Source organism: Mirounga angustirostris, unplaced genomic scaffold, assembly GCF_029215605.1.
Source record: "Mirounga angustirostris isolate CCGP_5_RB_7025 unplaced genomic scaffold, mMirAng1.0.hap1 SCAF_6, whole genome shotgun sequence".
Taxonomy (NCBI): Eukaryota; Metazoa; Chordata; class Mammalia; order Carnivora; family Phocidae; genus Mirounga; species Mirounga angustirostris.
The window spans coordinates 58,831,874-58,845,554 of NW_026991714.1; the positions used below are offsets into that span (position 1 = coordinate 58,831,874).

General features: G+C 42.3%; 1 protein-coding gene across 3 annotated transcripts in view; it reads right to left on the reverse strand.

Annotated features, from left to right (window-relative positions):
- Positions 1–11,936, reverse strand: part of POU2F1 (POU class 2 homeobox 1) — a 190,726-nt gene extending 178,790 nt beyond the window's left edge. The window contains exon 1 of one of the 3 annotated variants that reach the window (XM_064594384.1): positions 11,851–11,936. Coding sequence is in view for 1 of the 3 variants with exons in the window: in XM_045877544.3 (XP_045733500.1) it covers positions 11,851–11,911 (61 nt within the window). In the remaining 2 variants the exon portion in view is untranslated. The remainder of the gene's footprint in view (positions 1–11,850) is intronic. The other 2 variants (XM_064594383.1, XM_045877544.3) reach the window with 2 other exon arrangements.
- Between the last annotated feature and the right edge of the window lie 1,745 nt (positions 11,937–13,681).

Below are 13,681 nucleotides of genomic sequence, written 5' to 3' on the forward strand. Positions count from 1 at the left end.
GTCACTGGAAATTAATACACTTGGTGGAGGGTATGAAATCTCTTCCACAGATTTTGCCTGTGTATTTGGCCATTAAAAAGGACAAAGATTATATAAAAATAGCCTTATAATAAAATAATCTTCAGCTCTTCAGCTAAATCTTATTCTTCCTAGACAGACCAAACTTGAGTTCCTTGAAAGTGCTGTGTTTTCACTAGTTTCAAGAGTAATGTATATACTGTGCCCCTTGCTTAGAACATTTGCAATCCTACTTCCTACTTGGCCTTGGACTGATTAACTTTCATTCATCCTTCAGGTCTCAGTGTAAACATCACTTCCTTAGGGAACCCTTCCCAAATCCTCTTGTCCAGATTAGGTGTTCCATAAGGTATCTTACGCTTCTGGCCTTATCTTACTCAGAGTACTCCGGATTTCCCGTATTTTACTCAGTTACGTAGGAACAGTGTTATTTAACGTATGACTTGCCCAACAGATTATAAACTCTGAAGGCAAAAACTGTATCCATCTTACTCACTATTCTATTTCCAGTGTTGGGTAAATGGCAAGGAATAAAAGACGCTCTATAAATATTTACTGAATTAAGTGAATGCAGGAGGACCAGTCAGGTTGGTTAATTATAATCCAATTCATGCTCACATTGAGAACTATTACAGTTCCCGATAAGCTTAGTATCCTTGTTCATTCACATTCTAATAAGATGTTTCAAGTTTAAAATCTAAATACCACCTTTCTGGACTACCTCTCTCATGTGAGCTCTATTGCTAAGATAGGATCAAATCTATCATGCTCTATATTCTTTTTTTGTTTGGGGTTTTTTGTTTGTTTTTTTAATTTAAATTCAATTAGCCAACTTACTGTACATCATTAGTTTCAGATGTAGTGTTCAATAATTTATCAGTCTATGTATTTTTTAAAGATTTTATTTATTTGAGAGAAAGAGTAAGCAAGAGAGAGAGAACAAGCCAGGGGAGAGGCAGGGGAGAGGCACACTCCCTGCTGAGTGGGGAGCCCTATGCAAGGCTCGATCCCAGGACCCTGGGATCATGACAAGGCAGACGCTTAACCAACTGAGCCACCCAAGCACCCCATCAGTCTATATTCTTAATATATTTATTAAAATGGTATTTAGATGAAAGCGAAGCTACTCAAAGTATGTGTTTACTGGCCTTCACCCAAAAGATAGCTTAAAAAGAAAAAAAAAGTATGAAAACAATCCATAAATTATCCATGAGAATCTTATGGGCCAGAAAAGTTAGACATCAGAAAGCTACACAGTGCTACAAACAGAATAAGGACCTAGGTGTTTTTTGTTTTAAATTTTGGTATTGAATGAAGACTTCAACTTCCTCCATTTTTTTTTTTTAAGATTTTATTTATTTGAGAGAGAAAGAGAGCGCACAAGCAGTCGGGGAGAGGCAGAGGGAGAGGGAGAAGCCCCCGCTGACGTGGAGCTTGATCCCAGGACCCTGGGATCATGCCCTGAGCCCAAGGCAGCTGCTTAACCAACTGGCCCACCTAGGCACCCTGAACCTAGGTTTCCTAGCTCTGTTTGTCTTTCCACTATGGAGCCTTTTTGATACATTGAGAACCGCTGTTCAAAATAGTCTAAGCAATAGTCTTGGAATGCAACTATCCTAATTTAAATTAACCTTATCATTCAATGCTACTGAATCATTTGTAAAACTTTTTTAAACTAGGGATGGCCAGATCTCTACTGTATTAAAAACTCTGGAGTAAGGCCTGGGCCTTTGCATGTTGAGAAAGTTCCAAGGGTGATTCTTATCCCAGCAAAAACTGAGAACTCCTAATTTAATCAATCAAGCATTATCTGCTAAATGTCTACTCTGTCCCTAGCAATGTGTTCTTGCTCTCAAGGCTCTTAGAGGAGACAAGATTTACTTATATAACTCAATTAGAGAAGAAAATAAGACTGTGTATAATGAAGTGCTGAATTAGCTAAATGAACACAAATTAAGTGCTAAACTCAGAGAAACTAGGACAGTAGCAAAGGCTTGAAAGATCAGCTATTTTTGGAGACAGAATAACAGATAGGTCCTTTATGATAAACAAGGACAAGAAATTTCAAACAGTGTGCTCAGCAGGAGTCCTCAAGGATCCTGTGGAAGTGCCTTAAGGGCCACAATGGAAAACAGAGGGAGGATGCTTTTCCTGCCCCTGACAACTATTTCAATCAGAACAGCTCCACTCTTACTTTTACACAATAAGCTTCTGCCTAAAATTCATTTTAAAAAGAATTAAAAAAAAAAAAAAAGAACTCCAGTGACTTTTAAAAGTGTGAAAACTCTCTTATTTACAAATATGAAGAGGGGGAAAAAAATCAGTGAAGTAACTTGTCTCAAAGTCAAAAAGCTAATTAGTGATCTAGAACCCAGCTCTCTCAACTCACTATACCACATCACACACTGACATTCCAAAGGAGGGGACAGTGTGAGTAGACGTTCTCACGGAGCATCCCAAATGCCAGCCTGACTAAAACAGTGGGTTTACTTTTCTTTTTAAGATTTTATTTATTTACTTATTTATTTATTTGACAGAGTGAATGAGTGTGTAAGCAGGGGGAGCGGCAGGCAGAGGGAGAGGGAGAAGCAGGCTCTCCCTGATATGGGGTTCGTCCTGTGATCATGACCTGAGCCAAAGGCAGATGCTTAACCCACTGAGCCACCCAGGCGTCCCTGGTGGGTTTACTTTCAAAATGAGATGGGGACTGTGGAGTAGGACGCATAGGGGGTGGGGAGGGAGGATGAAAAAGAGCCCAAACAAGCATCAGACTAAAATACAGCCACCCTCCCAAAACAGCTCTTCAACACAAAGTTTTAGGTAGATTTTTTAAAAAATTAAAATCTGCTAAAAGAAACTGTGTTTGTGGTGGGCCTATAAAAGGGGACTTCCTGGGTGGAATTGTTGAGTCATGCTCTGTAAGGAAGTAGCATAAGATAATGCATAGGCAGGGATGGGGGCTAGATAACAGAAGTTTATGTTTGCTACAATGCAACACCTCCACTGGGTAAAACTTTGAGAAGAGTAGCAGGGGAGTATACTCCCTCTCCCAGGGTGTTGGCTGCACAAGGAAACATACAACCTGCAGTAAGATGCCCCACAGAATCAATCTAAAGCTAAAGCTTCTCCTTCTCTACAGCAACACAAGTAATAAAATTGCTGATTTTACTCTTGCGCTCCTGTAAGAAAAACTATTACAGTACTTTAAAAATGCTTCTGCTATCAATTTGTTACTCCCCACAGCATCGCTCTAACACTGGTATTATCACCATCTTATTGTTGAGAGAAACAACCACAGAAGTCAGTGGCAAAGTCAAAATGAGAGGTCTAGAATTTACAATGCTCAGACTCAGTGCTCAGTCCACACACATAGTGGCATGAGCACAAATCTCAATCCTAGTATTTGTATGTTTATTACACATTTAGTTCAGTAAAACTGTTCTGATCTTCACAATGAATTTATAGCCTAATAATATCCACCCAATCATGTCTCAAATGACATTTCCAAAATTGAATTCATTGCCTATTCTCCAAATGGCTCCCCCTCTTCCAACCTCCCAACCTCTGTTCATTCGGCACTGCTCTTGGTAATCTAAGTTCAAAACCTTAGCATCCCCCTTGACTCTAACTAGCTGCTAAACACTTAAAATTAAGGGCTTTTATCATGGCTAGTCCAGAACAAAAAAAAATTCAATGGCTCCCTACTGCCTAGCAGAAGAAACCCAAACTCCTACACCACCAAAGCGGAGTATTCCGAGCACTCCAGAACAGTCCCAAACTACCTTCCACCACTCCCCACTGTACAGCCTAAGTAACAACTAACCTGGAAGTCCTGCTGTTCCCCAAACACTGTGCTTACTGAGCACATGACCTTGTGAAAGTTACTTAATCTAGGCTTTATTTTACTCAACTATAAAATGGGCATAATAATACTTGCCTGAAAGGACCAACTGAGGTAATGAAAATGAGAGTGCTGCTATAAACTTTAAAGTACTATAAAAATACAGACATTATCATTATGTCATGGTGATGGTAATTTTATTTTATTTACACCTGCCTTGCTCCAGAAAGGACATAAAGGCAGCCCACATGAAACACAAAATAACAAGAGTTTAAAGATGGAAGCAATAAAAGAAATATAAAACAAAAGTTAAGGACACAAAATGGAACTGGGAATGAGGAGGCTAAGAAAAACTCATACCATAATTACCCATCTCACCTTTCAGGTTAAGATAACTTGGTCTAAATGCTTCAGTTGATTAAAAGGAAACTAAGTCAATTAGACAATCCAGTGTCCAGAAGACTAAAAACAAAACCACTGGTCAGAAATAAAATAGTTCCTAATATAAAGACCTGGCAAGAATTTCTTCTAAAGGTCCTTATTCGGTTTGATTAACTGGACAACATACTCAACGTATTTATCGTGGATTCTCTATTTTATAATATCATTATTAGAATGAAAGCCCGTTGAGGTCAGGTAACTGTCCTGTTTATATCTCTAACAGTGTGTACAGCAATTAGTCAACAAACCACATGCCTCAATTTTTATCTACTGGTTTCCATGGATGGTCTCTGCTTCCTATTTCCAACCATCTTGCACACCACCATATTAATTCTAAAATATCACTTTTATCACAGGATTCCTTACTTCAAAAACTTCCAAAAGCCTCCCTGCACATAGAAAAAATGCCTCATTCTTTTTTTTTTATTTTTTATTTATTTATTTTTTTAAAGATTTTATTTATTTATTTGACAGAGAAAGACACAGCGAGAGAGGGAACACAAACGGGGAGTGGGAGAGGGAGAAGCAGACTCCCTGCCGAGCAGGAAGCCCGATGCGGGACTCGATCCTGGGACTCCAGGATCATGACCTGAGCCGAAGGCAGTCGCTTAACCAACTGAGCCACCCAGGCGCCCCCAAAATGCCTCATTCTTTATCTACAATCTTCAACGTTTCCCCAGCAATGTGCTTCCCTGTCTTCCCATTCCTCCAAATTCTTTTTGCCTTTCTTAAGCTCAGCTTTAAGACTCATCTTCTGCTTAAAGTCTTCTCAGACTGGCAGTAAAGTAGTAGAGGGAGAGATTGGGGGTGTAGGGAGGAGGAGTCTAGAAAGTCAGAAGTCTTGTGTTCTGATGCCTAACTCAGAGTTAAGACTGAAGGCAAGACACTACACCACTGTGAGAGCATTTCCTCATCTATAAAGGCTTTAGGATAGATGGTATCTACATTACCTTCCAGCCATAACAGCTCTAGGATGCTTTGGTTCCTACAAATTTGGACACACCCTGATCTCTACTCTGAACATTTTTATCTGCTACATATTTTAATATATAATTACATACACTGTTTTTTAATTTTCCCTGCTAAGAAAACATACCAACTCCTCCACAACAGAGTCTTTTATTTCCCTTGTTATCCCCAAAGACAACTGGCATAAGTCCGGGTACACAGCAGATATATTTTCTAAGCAATTAAATAACTCTTTAAAAGACTGATTATAATATACTGTCTTGCTGCAGTATGAATCAGCAAAAAAAAAAAAGGCCTTTTTTCCATTAAGCAGACCATTAAAATAAGTGTACTAAAACAAGAAAATAGGTAAGTCACTTTTCTCTAAAAAAGTATATTCAGTTCATAAGTTACAAAGCCAGTCAGCACAACCCCATTATTTAAGGTGACCACATTAAACAAAAAACATAATGTTAATTTCCCAGCCATTCCTGTTTATATCTTCTATTGCAAAGAGAAAGCTGACTAGTCCAAAAAAAAAAAAAAAACCATAATTTTTATTATTTTACTGATTTAACTTTATATACTACTGTTATGATTCCAACATAAAAACCAATAAAGTTACAGAGAATTATGAAATAAATCATGTGACAAATTAAACTGTACTTTGAATGACTTTCAGCATTGCAGACTAAGTAAAGCTACTACCAATACTCTTATTGAGCTTAGTTTTGTGCTTTTCACATTCTTTTTTTTTTTTTTAATTAATATTATGTATCCTTTTTCTGGATGAATATCCAGTTTCCTGGACCATACTTTAAAAAAAATCTGATAAATCTAAAGGTTTACTGATTCTTCTTTTGCTCATTAATAGTCTTGTCAGCAAAATCTAGGCAATGGTGAAAACTTAAGTATTTGCTTAATTGGAAAACAAAAACAAAGAAGCTGTATCAGCCAGGGAGCACAAACAAGACAACACATCAAATGCTCAGTAACACCCTCTAGTAAAAACACACATGCACACTATGTAAAGAGCTTCTTTAAATCAGAGTATCTGAAACTTAAGATAATTCTCATATTCCAAATTCTAAATATATTGTAAATGGATCAGAAAGTCAGGCGATGGCTCCACTCATGCTATTTTGTCCCACTGTTATTACTGCTGAAAGAGTGTATGAGGCTCACAGCCAGTTTAGAACATAGAAATATTGCAGTACAAAATAAAACAGATTTATTCCTAAAAAGAAATACAGGAGGGAGGCTGGGAAGATGGCAGAGTAGGAGCATCCTAAGCTTGCCTCTTTCCATGGATACAATTAGATAACACATCAGTGTAAATAACCTAAGAAGAAATATAAATCCACAAAATTATTATCTTTATTCACAAAATGTCAATAATGTGCAAAAATGTTGAGCAGAAGATGGATAAGGAAACTGCTTTTCTCTATGATCTGTAATCGTTACCTCTTTCAACCCTGATTCCCCTCAAAAAGATATTTATCTTATTTAAACAATACAATAAAAGAATTAAGCAAAATCCCTGCCCAAAGAGTTTCCTAAAAGAGAGGAGGAGGAGGACGAAAGAATTCATTCAGAAGGGATACAGAAACTCAAGTAAGAGAGATGTATAATAACCAAATCCAAACTCTAACACCTAGCATTGGATTCCCTTGAAGAAATAAGTAATAAGCATGTTCGCTCAGGCATTTAACATTAAAAGACGAAACAGAAACAAGAACATAAATGACCCAAAAGGAGCATGTTTTGTCCGTGACTTGTTCCGTTCGGGAAACAATAATTATTTAAATAGTTCTAAACATAATCACTTCCATTGGGAAAACACATCCTGCTTAAAACTGTGCTTTCACAGTAAGTATTTACTAATCACAAAAACTGTGTAATTGAACAAATACTATTGTATAAAAGGAAGTTAATAACAGCCATATACCATTATTTTAAAAGAAAATTATTTTTAATAGTGCTGGAAAGACCTATATGCGAAGACTAGAGCTGTGGGTTTTCAACAAAAAACAAAACAAAAAAACCATTAATAATAAGGCAATCACCACTACATAATATTATAGTCTTCCTAGTACAAAGGAAACACATTCATGAAAGTGAGTGACCAATTTTAAAAACAACTTAAACACACACCTAGACACACACAAATCCAAGATCAAATAATTCAGATTCAAGAAACTTCAAATATTTCATTTTTAATGCAAAATACATATGAAAGATAACATTCAAATTTCTAGTTCTATCATGTTAGAAGCACTGGCCTAAGATATTCAAGGCTCCTTTACACATCTTTGGTGGCTTGATAAGAGCAATTTAACATTCTGAGCCCTAGACTTATTCCAAAATCCAATGACCAGATGAATAACAGAGTAACAATTACTTCAATCTAGGTAGCAATAAAACACATTTATTTCTTCTTGCTTTATGCTGCCTATTGATGCAGAGAATAGTAAATTAAAAATATGGCAGAATACTATACAATTTAAACCTGAATAATAGTTCGCTGTTCCTTGACTACTGGGATTTTTGACAATGACAAAATGAAAGGAATGAGAAATTAGTTTGGGAAAGATGTTAAAAATTACTTTACAATGATAGCTTGGCAGCAGAATGGTCCTTTCAGATATTAAAAACATTTGGTCAGCTGTCACATGAATTTTCAAGATCTAAACTCAAAAGTACCATTATAATTAATAGGTGGGGCAAGTTAAGAAGGAAGTGACAGTGGATCTTCTGAAAATTTGTGAGAAACCGCCTGACAGATGCCTAAGGAGACAGGCAGATTATAAACTTACTAAAGCTTAAAAGTAATCTAAAATTCCGTATCAAGCTTGGAAGACTTAGGGATAAAGCACAGCATCCTACAACATTCCCAGAGCATTTTAATCAGCACTTTAAGATAAACTGGTAAAAACTACGATGAAAAATGTCTAAAAGGAGTCTTCTGTCAGAAATCATAGGTGGAATCATTACCTCACAACATAACAATTCTAAAAATCACTAATCAAAGTAAATACACAAATTTGTCCAAAAAGAAGTTCGATTTATTTTTAAAAAACTGTTTGCAAAGCACATGCTTTCTTACGAGTTATCTAGCTTATTTTAAACACTATAATTTCAACCTAAAAGAATATATAGCCTTCATTCTCTTCAACTTCACTTTACTCATTGAAATAGGTTCTAAGGCAAATGATCTCTCCTTCTTTAGCCTGGCAGCTTCTTACTTGAGTTTGGGAGGTCACAAAGAACCTCTCTAAAATAAGCATTTATATTGATCCCTTCCATGATTATACTTACTTAAAACCCATAGTCTCCTTCTGAGAATTTGAGGAAATGAATTTTTACAATAGCATGGAATGCCAACCAAAATATAAGGCCAGTTAACAATACTCATCCTTTTCTCTATTACAAAAATTCTAACAGTGGAATTTTGTTTATAAAATAAAGTGTACATTTTATCATCTTGGATAAAATACCTACAGCCTCGGTAGTGGTTAAATTGCAGCTATAAAGGAAATTGTCCCGAGATAAATGGTTTCCCTATGAGAAGGTTTCACTGCTACAGTTCACCTCAGGACAATAAATCAAATTAACTGCACCTTGTCCTCTGTCCAATGACATCATCAGTTTGACCACATCTTGGGAATCGGGTGCAAAAACATACGCTATTTAAGGCATGAAATCTTATTACTGCTTTGTGTCCATTCGACCTCATGCTTCAGGTCTCCAAAGCAGTCATTCACCTGAACATTCACATGAAAGCTACACATTTTTTTCCTGCTGCATTCACGGCCTGCCTACTGGAGGTGAAAGAGGAAAAATGATGAGAACTGGTAATGTGAAACTGGCTTGCTGTTAGCCCATCAAATCTACAATTTTGTTACAAATTAAACTGAAGACTAATGTCTCCCAAAATATGTACCTAGCAACTGACCATAAAGTGCCTTTTAATTTCAAAGGTTTAACACATCCCTGCTAAATAACACTTCTCTGGTACTTTACTAGCAGGGGTAAAAAAAAAATAAAATAAAAAAACACCAATGAGAAACAACACTGTGTTTTTAAAAAACACACTAAAACTATAAAATAAAAAGGAAAGAAAACTTTACCAAGGGAAAGACCAAAAAATGAAAATTACTGTTTCTTCTAAATAACAAAAGTTAGCCTAACTTTCACAGACCAACTGTCCTAATTTTACATAAAACATAAAATCAATTCTGACAACTTCAAGAGAGGTGGGTGTGTTGGGAGGAGAATAAGTTCCAAGATCAGGGTAGACACAATGCCTATGTTTATTCTTCTATGTTCCCTCATTTAACCATGACACAAACACTCAAAGAAAACACAACCCCATTTTCTGTCTTTAGAAGGGTACCGGTAGGGTACCGGTAAAATAAGCAAACCTTGACAGGGATAGCACAAAATTAATATCAGCCCTATTTTAAATCAGAATGAAGAAGCTGAAAAGGAAATGCAGCACTGAGACATTCTGAAAGTGCTGTTAATTGGAATTTCTAAAACACTTACTCTACAACTCCTAGGGAAAAAAAAAAAAAGCCTATTGGTTTTACAAATACTGCAGACCTTTACAAAGCCTGAAAGTGTTTAACTTCGAAGTAGAAGCCAAGGGGCAGGGGAGAACTATCACTAAAGTAAAGTGATTTATTTGTATTAAATCAAAATAGGTTTCATTCGCCTCTGAAAATGAGAAAAAAATTTTTCCTTAGGCCTAATATTACTGCAAACTATAAGAAAGTCTTTTTAAGAGAAAACAAAACGCGACAGAGTTGAAGCTTAGCTAGGAGCTGCCTTAATGCTGGTTAAGGCCCCAGGAGGGTTTGTTTTGCCCGCGGAGGACGGGTATGTGTATGGAAGTTGGTGGGGGAAAGTCATTTTGGTTATTAGTAAATAAATCAAGCGGCAGAGAATGAGGCCTAGGCAACTGCTAGAGGAGCCATGGCCTAGCTCTCCCCCTGCTCTTCCCAGCACAGTCTGGGTTTGATCTCAGAGCCCCGTGGATTGCCAAGGGAAAAAAAAAAAAAGAATCATATCGAACCACAAAAGCACATGGGGCGAATGTAAAATATAAACACGGCGTTGGGCTGTGAGTGGCTGTTATTAAAGGTCTGAATTACTAAACATGAGAGGCGGGGAAAGCCAGGCGGCCATTTCAATAATATAAACCTCCCCGAATTAGACATTATTCAAATGAGAGAGGTTCGGCTAAGCAGAGAGTAAAGAGGACCCAGCACCCAGCAAGAAACCACCACCACAGAACCGGGGAGGGGGATCCCCGCCCCTACCTAACTCCCAACAGGAGACGGGAAATCTAGAATATTATCAACTTGTCAGGCCGGCCGGTTCTGGGGCAGGGGCAAGAGGGCAGCCCTCTACATCCGAGTTCTTGAGAGGCCTCCGGGTGCTTCTGGGGCCTGGGAGCCAGAGGCCCCCTAGGGCCCCCGGCCGCGTCCGTCCCGGTCGGGCGCAGAGGCGGGGGCGCGGGGAGGGGCAGGGCGGCGATGAAGATCAGACCACGCCGGGCACCTCCAACCCAACTCCCCGAAGAAAAGTACGACCCACGAGGGAGAGTGGGCTTTTCCAGGACCTACAGGGACTGCTGACCGATGGTCCAGAGCACATGGGGCTGCCCCAGAGGACATCCCCCTCCGAGGGGAACTTTCCACGAGGGCCGCCTTTCAATCCTGTCCGTCCCGGAGGGTGCGAAGCGGACCCCTGCGCGGGCTCCCCAACCCCGCCGCCCCGAGGCCACCTCACAGCGCCCACGACCGCTCACCCCTACCCACCTAGAGCTCAGGCCTGGCTCAGGTCAGGCCGCCACACGGGGGACAGGCGGGGCGCGGCCGAGGTGCCCGGGGCCGTGACCCCCGGGCTCAGCCCCGCTCGGACCCCCGTGCGGCTGCGGGGCGCGGGCGCCGGCAGAACGTTCTCCCCGGCGCCCCCCTCCCCCGCCCGGGCCCTCTCCCGGGGCGGAGGGGGGGGCGCGTGTGGCTGTCCGGCCGCCGGTGTCCGCTCCGGCCCCGCCGCCTCCCCGGCATTGTGCTCTCCACCACCTCCATCCCCCTCCACGCCCCCCCCACCCCGCGCCCGCCCGGCCGGGTCGCCCGCCCGCGCCCCGCCGGCCCAGCGGCTATGAATATGTAAAATGTCTTTATTGTCCTCTCCCTGTGCCCCGGCCCCGCGGCCCCGCCGCGGACCCGCTCGGGTTCGGGCACCGCGGCGAGGAGGCGGCGGCGGCCGCCGGCCGAGGAGGAGGGCCGGTGCCGGCGGGCGGGCGGGCGGGCGAGCGAGCAGCGGCGGCGGCGGGGTGGGCCGGGGGCAGGAGGAGGGCGGTGGATCGCAGCCCCCTTTGCCCCTTGTCTTCCCCCTCCGCCTGGCCGCTCCAAGCCTCTTTCCCCCTCCGCTCGGCGCCCGGCGGGGGCTCCGTGCTCCCCGGCCCCCCATCTCCCCGCCGTTAATTATAATAATCCTGAGTACTAATAAATTATGCTAAGTCGCGGGGGGGGGCAGCGGGAGCCGGGGTTGAGTATGAATATGAATATGTAAAATGCTGTAATGATTACCTGCTGCTGCTGCCGCCGCGGCTGAACTCTCATCTTGACTCGCTGCTCCTCCGTCCGCCATTTTGAATATTTTAACCAAAATCGCCCGGTCGATAAACCCTCCCTCGCTCCGGCTCCCCTCCCCCCTCCCGCCCTCCGTGCCTCCTCCCTCCTCTCCGCCCCCTCCCGCTCCCTCTTCTCCCCGGGCGCGCGCCAGGGGGCGCGCGAGGCCGACCCCTTAGAGGAGCCCCACCCCTTCGGGCGCTCTGCGCACGCGCCTCCTGGCCGCTGTGGCTCTTCAGTAGCTAAAGCGCCCTCAACCTGCCAGTCACCCCTTCCCTGCATTTTTTTTTCTTTCGGCTCTGCTCATGCGCAACTTTCTCCACGCGCCTGAAATGCAGGCGGCGCATGCGTTACCTCCCCTGGGCTCCTTCTTGAAGCGTAACCTGTGTAGTACGTTGAGCGCTCGTCCCTTCTTAAAATCCTCCCTCTCTCTCCCGCCTCACTGCCCTCCCAGCTTTACTCCGACGTCCCCCCAATGGACAGTGGCATTTTAAAGGAAGGGCAGGGGACACGGCGGCCAAGAGCGTGGAAACGCGTGGAGTCCTCGTGGGCGGACCAGTCCCCGCGTCCCCTCCGCTGCGCACTTTTTAAGGCTTTCCGCGCTGTGGAACCGCTGACAACAAAGGAGGGGCAGCTCCCCTGCTAGGTAATTTCCGGCCCGGTGCGCAGGTAGGGGCGGAAATGCCCGCCGCGGGGAGCAGGGCTGAAGGCACCTGCTGAGCTCTGCGCGGGCGTCCCGCTTTAAATTTGAATCCTAACTAGTCCCCGCCCCCAACTCTGCAAATGCTGGAGACCCGGCCCGGCTAACGTGAGGGGGAGTGTCTTGTGCTGCTTTTAATTAGCCCCAAATCTCTTCTGCTCTACTTGTTTCTAATACCCGGCCGCCTTCTCGGGAGCTGGGCGTTTAAGTCGCTAATTTCCGCCCCCACCCTCCCTGGGGTTTTCTTGCGCCGGGATTGCCGCTCACCCGATCGAAACCAAGGGCTGATTCCCTCGCCCACGGATAGGCACGCTCCCCTTCCTTTGGCTTAGGAACATACTTAAAAGCTAGCCGTAGACTGGAAACTGATGACCTAATAAATATAAACATCGAAATCAGCAGTAGCTTCATCCAGAATTTTACTTGGCTGTGTTTCTCAGAGCAAATATGATAGTAGGCGTTTCTATTGTAAATATCTTTATTTCAGTCGTGTTCTAAGATTTCTTTAATGGTAAATTTCTCTGGACAAGACCCAGTTATAATTACTTCACGAATTCTTTAAAAAAAACCTAAAATTTTTCCAGTTTTTTTTTTTTTAAGAGTGAAAAGAAAAGCCTATCTCATAAGCAAAGTTAGAAAAAAAGAGTTCAGGAGGCGCCTGGGTGGCTCAGTGGGTAGAGTATGTGACGCCGGTTTCAGCGTCCTGAGTTCAAGCCCCACCTCGTGTGTAGCTCTTACTTAAATACATCTCTTCAATAAAAAAGAAATTCAACCCTAGATAGTCTGTCTTGAAGAGAGAAATGACTGCAAAGTTTAAATTGAGTAGAATTGCAGATTCTACATTGAAGAAAAACGGATCTCTAAGAGTCAGCGGTTATTCTAACGGCTAACGTTTTAATCACGGGTCTTAGCCTCCTCATTGAATTCCTTACCCTGTGCAAGTACAGTTGAAGCTATTGTCAGTGACAGCCAATGAATTTGGGGTGGGATTGATTTATTCATGGTAATTAAGCCTTAGGGTGTGTGCGGGACTGCTCAAACCAAATAATTGGGCCACCATATAATCTAATTATTTCAAGCCACACCACC